Source organism: Lycium barbarum, chromosome 2 (genome assembly GCF_019175385.1).
Source record: "Lycium barbarum isolate Lr01 chromosome 2, ASM1917538v2, whole genome shotgun sequence".
Lineage (NCBI taxonomy): Eukaryota > Viridiplantae > Streptophyta > Magnoliopsida > Solanales > Solanaceae > Lycium > Lycium barbarum.
The window spans coordinates 15,871,656-15,880,775 of NC_083338.1; the positions used below are offsets into that span (position 1 = coordinate 15,871,656).

The 9,120-nt window shown below is 36.1% G+C and overlaps 2 protein-coding genes across 2 annotated transcripts; both read right to left on the reverse strand.

Moving 5' to 3' along the window:
- Window positions 1-842: 842 nt before the first annotated feature.
- LOC132628389 (uncharacterized) lies at window positions 843-1,600 on the reverse strand. The gene is made up of 2 exons (XM_060344172.1): window positions 1,211-1,600; window positions 843-1,073 (listed from the first exon to the last, which is right to left on the reverse strand). The coding sequence occupies exons 1-2, from the start codon at window positions 1,598-1,600 to the stop codon at window positions 843-845; spliced, it is 621 nt and encodes a 206-aa protein (XP_060200155.1).
- A 5,415-nt stretch (window positions 1,601-7,015) lies between these two features.
- LOC132629357 (dehydration-responsive element-binding protein 1B-like) lies at window positions 7,016-7,943 on the reverse strand. Its single transcript, XM_060345031.1, has one exon. It carries the CDS (start codon window positions 7,841-7,843, stop codon window positions 7,169-7,171), a length of 675 nt encoding a protein of 224 aa, XP_060201014.1. The 5' UTR covers window positions 7,844-7,943; the 3' UTR covers window positions 7,016-7,168.
- Between the last annotated feature and the right edge of the window lie 1,177 nt (window positions 7,944-9,120).

Genomic DNA, 9,120 nt, shown 5'->3' on the forward strand with positions numbered 1-9,120 from the left:
AAGAGCTCAAACAGGAGATTTCCAAAGATCACTATGGATAATATCAAATGGCATAAATGTTTGTGAATGAGATGCAACAAATGGCAATTTAATCTGTTTTCCAAGAGTGCAGGAATGACAAACATGAGACATAATCGGTCCATTACAGTTAATAAATTTATTTTGCCTAAGGGAGTCTAAAACAGGTGCTCCCGGATGACCTAAGCGATCATACCACATAGATGAAATTAAAGCTGCAAAAGGCGATGGTGGTGTGGTGGTGATAGGATAAAGCTCGCCCCGACTATCACATCTCATTAGACGCATCCCCGTCCGGTAATCCTTCACAGAAAAACTAAAAGGATCAAATTCAACAGAAATAGAGTTATCTATGGTGAAATTTTGAACTGAGACTAGGTTCTTGATAAGATTAGGAGCATGGAGAACATTTTTAAGGCAAAAGGTGGGGTGAGGGGAGCTAAATTGGTATGACCATAACCACGAATTGGAATTCAATGACCATTTCCAACAATTATACCACGATTATTGCTCAAATTAAAATAAGAAGAGAGGTTACCTTGCGCGGATGTCATATGAGAAGTGGCTGCGGTATCCATGTACCAATTTACATCCGGAGGAGTGAGCCCAAGTGTGTGCATAGCTGCCTTGATATCGGTTGAAGTGGGCTGAACGTCGGTAGAGTAAGCTTGTAGTGGACGTGGACCAAGTATGCCAGCCTGCCTCTGTTGAGTGTTGGTCCGTGGTCGTGGAGTAGTTGGATACGGACAAGGAGACACAGGCCACAGCATGTAGGGCCACTGCTATTGCTATGCATTCCCCATCCAAGGCTGCTGCCACTGTTGCTACTGGTTGTGGTGCTGCTGCCAGCTGCCGCGTCCACCACCGAAACCACCACTGTTTCGGTTGTTGTTGCCCCTATTGCCACCGCCTCTGCCACTGTTCTTTCCACCATTGTTGCTGCGGTTTTGATGTTTTTTACCACTGTTATTCTGACGGTTTGGGTGGTTATTTCCAGAAGAAGGATTATCGTCGGAATCCCAAGCAATCATGTCATTAGTGGATCCAGTGGAAAGCTGTTCGGTGAAGCCTGTTTCTTCAAGAATGAGCATGGAACGGGCTTGATAGAAAAGAGGAAGAGGATTGCTTTGACGCTTGAGTGTACCCCTACCCCCCCCCCCCCCCCCTAATAGGTGTTAGTGAGTCCGGCTACCATTTGAAGGACGAGGCGGTTATTGGAGACTGGAGCACCGACGTTCTTGAGTTGATCAGATAGAATCTTGAGTCGTTGGCAATACGCGGAAGTATTAGGAAAATCCTCCATATTAGTGTGAGAAAATTCATGCTCAAGAGTGACAGCTCGAGAATTTTTGTTGTCTTGGAATATGTCACGCAGCCTATTCCAAGCTTCCATGGCCGTGGAGTCGGGTTCAAGGATAGTATGCAATAGGTCGGTAGAGATGGTAGCATAAATCCATTGAAGAACCGTGGCATCAAGAGTCGACCATAACTCTTTTTCAGCATCTGTTTTGGACACCTTTTCTTTCCCGGACTCCAATGTGGGACTTGGCGTGGATTTTGAAGAGTTCCGCCCATGTCCCATATTGGACGTTTTCCATCTCAAGAGTAATGGAGATGTGATTTTTGATGTTGGAGACAGCCAAAGCTGGGTGGAAGAAGGACTCGGTGGAGTCAGATGAGGAGGAATCAGTCATGGTGGCTGATTGTATGAGAAATATGATGATGTTGACGCAGAGATGGAGGAAGAGAGAGGAGCAGAATCGTGCCCTAGTATGATACCATGTAAGAAGGTAATAATCTGCTTGCCTTAATCTTTGTCAACATGTGTATATATACAAAGATCCTAGGCTATAATGAAGGTAACTAAATATACACCTAACCATAATGGTAATTAAATATTCTTCTAACATATTTGCATGGTGGCCTAGAATATTCTTCTAATATATTTACATAAAAAAAGATGGTAACTAAATATTTACATAATAGTCTAACAGTTAATACTATGATTTTGATCAACGTGGGAATTATTGCAAAGTTAGAGACAATTCCCCAATCACCAAAAAGATTTAGGATTCTAATTTCAATTGTAGTTGTCATACCCCTTTTTAACCGGGTTATAGTAGGAGTACAACATATTGGTGATTTCTATTTTGTTTTTAAGGAGTCGCCACCTAATTGATTTTAAGGTGAATTAGGGCACCTAAATATTAACTAAGGTAAAGCTAACTAAACCTCCGTTAATGGTCTGCTTAACCAGTGTGATTCTAGATAAGGGTTCTATATTATCCTAAAGGGAAGGGGTTAGGCATCCTTTAAGATCCGTTAACTTACGGTTATCCGGCCAAACTTAGGTTAATTAATTAAGATTAAAGACGCAAATATAATATTTAAAATTTAAGAAAATGGCTTGTAAATATGAAAAGTTTTGAAAGAAAATGTAATAATGTTGTTTAAAAACAGGACTAACAGAAGATAATAGTTTTCATAAAAGATGTCTTTAAATACTATTTAAAATAAGATTTAGAAAGGTTGTTAAGGCTTTAAATGAGAATATATAATAATACTATATAAAATGAGATTTGCAAAATATGATAATTTGTATATAAGCATGAAAAAAAAATGCAAGTTTGTGCAATATTTTAATAAATATCTGAAACAACCCAAACGATGAGATATTAATTGATTTTTTGCGTTTTAGGAGTATATAAAAATAGCTAATGTGAGTTTTCTCTATCCCTTTTATTATTTCTTATTAAATATGCTTAGCTAAAAATATGTGTGATTGATTCAAACTTGAAGAGTTATTTATAAAATATACTAGAGTTTATATTTGCATATTAATGACGTTTGAAATTTTAAAGTAGTAAGGATAAATCCTTTTAGCTCAAAAATGTAGTCATGCTCTTTTGAAAATCAATTATTCTAATGAAGACAAATACTACAAGTATTATAAATAATTTTAACGTAAAATGAAAGAGAGAGAAGCTTATGGCATTAATTATCAGTTTAACTACCCATTACTAAAACTAAACCTACGAATTCAGCTATGGTTCATCTAAATTAAGAAGATAAATAAAGAGCTAATCATGCAATACAAAACTAAGTGCGCAAAAAATAAAATAGAAGAGGAAATAAGCTAAATGGGCTCAGCCCATTTTAAGGATTGCTGATGCTGTTTTTCTTTTTATTTGGGCTTTAACCCAGAACTCCATTTTTATTCCCTTGGCTGCGGACAGAACTGGACACGGAGGAGACGTCGTTGGGCTTTTAGCCTAACACAGAATGCAGGAGAAGAACGAGTCCCTCAGACTCGTATGCGATGGTCATGCATAAAACGAAAGGAAAAGGATTAGTATATAATCAACGAATAAGACTAAACATATATAATGTAAACTTAAAACAGATCATTAGATTATATATATTGTGTATGTTTTAAATATATCTCATGTATACATACAATATATAAGCATATACCCTTTAAACTTGGACAGAAAAGGAATGACTGCACATAGAGGCACAAGGACTCTAGCACATAACGACTTATACCAACCACCTTTGCACAGAATCACAATGAGAGGAAACAGGCATGTGTAGGGATCTATAGACTTCCTATTGGGCTTTACACATATACGGAGGACCTCAAATAAATATTTCTTGATAATCTTATTGCACAATTAAGGCTTAGTTAAAATACATTTGCAATAGGTGAATTTAATAGACTCCAGGTAGGACATAGATTCAGTGCTCAGCAAATTGACAATATGGTAACATTAAAACAAACTAGCACAACAGGTATCCATTGTGATGGCAGAGACACACAATTTTGATATTCACCATATTAGACATGTTTTAGAGTTCCATTAGATGGGCAACCAGAAAATCATAGCTAAAAAATTAAGTTCAGCAGATCTGGCACAACATCACACAACAACATAGGTAGGCAGCTATTCGTAGTTAGCAACCAAACAGACAGCATCATTTGATCTTTGTCAAACTAACAATTCACTCGTGGCTGAATACTAAAGCAGGAAGCACAGACATGAATTTGACAAAGTAATGTAACAGAAACGAATCCTTTAAACTACCTGAAGGATAGTGACTTAAACATGGGAGAGAAAGAAAAGAAGGATCAGATTATAGTTTAGCATATCATATGCCACTACCACTTGATAACTTTCAGTTTTAAAACTCAAATTATGCAGAGATATAACACATTTCGACCAGCCAACTGGTCCAGTAGTAAAACAAGCCTTTAACATTAGTCTTTTCAAATATATAGCAGGCAGATTTATCTTTTTAGGTTCATGGAGTTAACCAACACACATGATTAATAAGCAAATCATCCTATGCCTGACCACATAGTTAGCCTACTGATTCATATTTCTTTGATTAAATCATATCCAACCATATTCAAACAAGCTAAACCCAAAACTTGAAAGCAGTCATGGGCAAGTTTAAATTAAAACAAACCATGCCAAGAGTGTGAGATTATTTAAACACAAGACAGCAAATCTTAAAGCAAGGCTGAAATTACATTGGAAAGTGACACAATACTAATCTGATGATTGAGTCAAGCAGTGAGCTAAACATGATGGAAGGCAGGTTAATATCAAATATGCTAGCAAACTGGGCATGATACATGTCTAGGTGCAACTAATCTGATTTAAAATATACCAAATCTTATGAACTAGCATGCCAAACTGATAATATGATTTAAATAGCTGCACATACTATATTGGGCTTAGTATTTATTAACAACATGATTTAAATAGCACACCTCTTATCAGGCTAGCAACATGTCCCAGCTAAAACAACAAATAAGCCCATAGTACATTATATCAAACCAACAAAACCATTAACTACAACAACTAAGGCCTACTAACAGTGTGCAAGGATTAGTTACTAGATTATACTCAACAAATTTGAACTAAACATATATGTATCATCAAGGCTGTCAAGCACTCAAGCATTTTAGAAGGAAAATCTTGATGACTGTCGATGTTTAAAACAACATCTTAATCATATTGAAACAGATTCGTCAAAGCTAACACATACTCTATCTCAGATTAAGGATCACATGAAAGAGATTATCGTTAGGTCACTTCTGTCGGTTGTCCCTAAAGACCTTGTATTATTATAAAGTCTGAAATTCAAATTACAACTTCCTAAACCAACTTAAATCATCCAGATTGAAACTAAACAATGTAAACGACCACAAACAAACCTTATTAGCTTAAACCTGAACTAATCATCATACATAAACATAGTTAACAACTCAAACAGATTAACACAGAAACATGTGAACAGACTTATCTATCAACCAAACTAATTTAACTAAACTAACATATTGTAATCACAGAATGACAAACTAAAACAACACAGAGCAAACAGAGAATGCAAGAAAAATAAAGACTAGAGAATTACCTTCTTCGGGTGTAGCGAAATGGGGGTGCGGAGTCTCGATTTACCCTCGAACACCTCTAAATCCGAATTTGCGCGCGCTCGGATTCAAACAAATATCAAGGGCAAAACAGAAAAGAATTTAATGCTTGAGACGATATTTAGAAAATCAAAACTAATATTTTAAAGTGAAACTCGTGCGATTGGAAACTGGTATTTTCAGAGGTATTCAAAGCTGAAGAACTGTTTTTCAGGGAGGGTTTTATGCGGCTGAAAACTTGTCCCTAAACCAACCTAGAAACGATTATTTATAGGGTGAACTAGGGTTTTCGTTTGAGAGGAGCGGGGACAGAGGGAAGTGGAGGTGGCAGAGGCGTGGGGGGACAAGGGGAAATGGGAGTGGCAGAGGCAACGTGGGGGAGATGAGAGACGAAGGAGAGAGCAAGGGAGAGAAGAGAGAAAGGGAGGAAGGGAGGCGGATCCAAGAGGGAAAATGGGAAGGGAAGCCTAGTGATTCCCTTATTTTGGACGAGAATTGGGCCGGGTCGGGTGAATTCGGATAGTGTTTAGGTTGGGCTGGGTATTGGGTTAAAATAATGGGCTAGTTGGATAATTATTTGGGCTGAATTTTATGAATTGATCCGAAAATGGTATGTGTTCTAAATTTGCATAAGAGACCCATTTTAAATTAATCATATACCGAGTGTGCTAAAAATACCCCCTAATAAAGGTATGTGTTTATTAATATTTAGCTGAAAATAAAATGACGTCGTAATAGTCGGGCGATAATATATTTGAAATTTAACAATAAATAAATGCTATTATTAAATTACACGAAGATAAATGCGATGCGTGTGCATAAGCCGGTAAAATGCCGAAATGATAAAAATTGGGAATAATAATAATAATAATAACAATAATAATAATAATAATAATGATAATAATAATAATAATAATGATAATAATAGTGGTAGTAGAAACGGTAATAAGATGATGATAGGATAATGCAATGCCGGTATTAATAAAAACTAATAATTATTTTCATTTTTTCACAAATATTAGAAGCGTAAATAGGTATTTCGGAGGAGAGGCGGGACAAAATTGGGTGTCAACAGTAGTCAAATAACAACCTTTTAGTTAAATTTGAGGTCCTAGAATATTTAATATTATAATTATATCCAATATTGAATTGCTTCTTTAAAGGTATTTTAGTTCTTAAATAGTATAAAAGTCGTTCAAAATTTGAAGAATATTTTGATCAACCGACATTTATATTCATGCTTTTCTAATAATGTAGACTGATATAGAGGAAAGGTTATATCCCTCCTCTTTGTACTTTATCTCATTGAATACAACATCTTATCTAACCTGAGAAATCTTATAAATAAATAAAAAAACTGCAAAAGGGGTTTCAATAATGAGCAACTTTCTGCATATTCTATCTATTCTCCTGTATCAAACACTATATATAGTTATACCTTACCGTAGTTTCTTTCAAATTAAGAACTACAGATGAAATACAGTAGGTTTTACATTGCTGCAGATAACAAGCATAAGAATTGTAGTATGTATAAACGCCAAATTAATAGCCAGGCAGTTGACACTCATTCGTTATGAAACATATCGTATTTTGCATGCACAATTGTTGTTGAGATTGTGTGACCGTCTTATCTAAAATCTTAAACTGTTAGATATAATCACTTTTAATTAATTACTTCTGTTATGTCTCAAAACAAACAGACATACAGAATCAATCTTTCCACAGAGTGAACTCAATGTCTTCCCTAACATCATCCCAATTGAAACCTCTTTTCATAGCTGGTGGAGTTAGAAGCATCCCCTCTGCCATGCTATCAATCAACACTGGCATATTAAACATGGCCTCCTCATCCATAAACTCCATTGAAGAATTCTCTTGATCTTTTTTTGGGATTTGAAAACAAGTCGTTTCTTCTTCTAACTCCAGATATGCCATAGGTTGTTTCAAGGGAGAGGACACAATTACTTCTTTGGAAACTTGAAAAGCTGCAATTTGGATGTCGCGAGGGGAAGAAGAATTAGCTTTAGGGAGAGACCAAGCAGAGTCGGGGAAGTTAAGGAGGGCTTTACTTCCCCGAAGGGCTAGGGCAGCAACATCGTGCGCCCTAGCTGCTATTTCAGGAGTGGAGAAGGTACCTAGCCAAATTCTTGACTTTTTATTGGGCTCGCGTATTTCACACACCCATTTCTCTCCATTCCTCTTCCTAACTCCTCTATAAAACGGATGTCGCGACTCCTTGAATTTTTTCCTCCCTGCCCTCTTCTTGAAATGTACATTATTATTCATGGAACATGAAGAAAGGTTTACATTCTTATCTTTATTATCAAGAATATCATGATCGGAGGAAGATGATGAAGAAGAAGTTTGGTCGTCTTCAAAATCCATATGAAGCTAAGAGACCAAAGTGGTTTAATTTTTTTTTTTTGTTCAAGAAAAGAGATGATGTAGTAGTATAGTAGTGATGGTACTATGACATGAAGCTAATGCAAACAAAGGTGGTGAGAGATAAATATGGTATGGGCTACTATGGGGAGGAGTTGCAAGAAACACGTGGGAAGGTAGGGTGACTAAACACGTAGGATAGGATGATTATTTTATTAAATTCAATCCACACGTTGGGTGATTCTTTTTGAAAAAAATTATTTGCAATAATAAAGGCACGTGGAAACTGTGCCTGGGACATGGTAATGGAGTAGATATCACGCCCATTTCCAATTCAGACGTCAAATTACCAATGTGGCCTTACAGCTTGTTTGGTTGGTTGTTATCTATCGTGTTGTATTGTGTTTTTAATTTAAATATAGTCTTTGTTTTGATTGTTACTTAGATATTATTGTGCAGTATCCCGTGGAGGAGTCAAGATATTTATTAAGGGGGTTCAAAAATATAAAGAAGTAAACACACAAAGAATTCAAGAAAAATATATATGAAGAAGTAAATACACGAAGAAATTATTGTATATACAGTATAATTTTTTGCCGAATGGTTCAGATGAACCCCCTTGGCCTAACCTAGTAGCGGAGCTAGGATTCATATAAAGGGGTGTCAAAAAATATAAAAATGTCGTGACCTAGCTTTGAACCTGTGATCTTAGAGACTTTTTGCAACCCCTTAAACACTACGCTAAGTCTTCTACTTGTGTTAAGGGGGGTCAACACTAGTATACATACCTATAAAATCAAAATTTCACTTATATATACAATGTAATTTTCTAGCGAAGGGGTGTTGCTTGACACCGCTCAAGCCAAGGTGGCTCCGGTCAGGTGGCTCCGCCCCTGACCCTTGGTCATATCGTTAAATCCATCGTTACGCAATGACGAAAAGTCTCAACTTATGATGGAACGATCGATTTGGTGTGATCATGTCGTTATTTTTTTTCCTCATATTGTCTTTGGTTAATAATTAATTAATCATATTTTATCCTTTATCGTACCTTTTTATGATAGCTATATACCGAATTCTACTCTTTTTACAGGTTTATCTTTTGGATTATAAATGATTGACATTAAGTAACGATGAAAAATGATATTATCGTATTCATCAAAACAAAACAATACAATACAGTATATAACACATGCAATACAATATAATAGACACGATACATTATGTAACAACCATCCTCACATGTGGATGTGGTCCCTACTTTTTCTATCATGAAAACA

What these genes read in the sequence shown, in the direction of transcription:
- LOC132628389 (XM_060344172.1), bottom strand. Translation starts at nt 1,600, where the DNA reads ATGGGACATGGGCGGAACTCTTCAAAATCCACGCCAAGTCCCACATTG. An exon ending in ACCGCCTCGTCCTTCAAATG is followed by an intron (nt 1,074 to 1,210) that starts GTAGCCGGACTC and finishes TTCACCGAACAG; the next exon opens with CTTTCCACTGGATCCACTAA.
- LOC132629357 (XM_060345031.1), bottom strand. Translation starts at nt 7,843, where the DNA reads ATGGATTTTGAAGACGACCAAACTTCTTCTTCATCATCTTCCTCCGAT.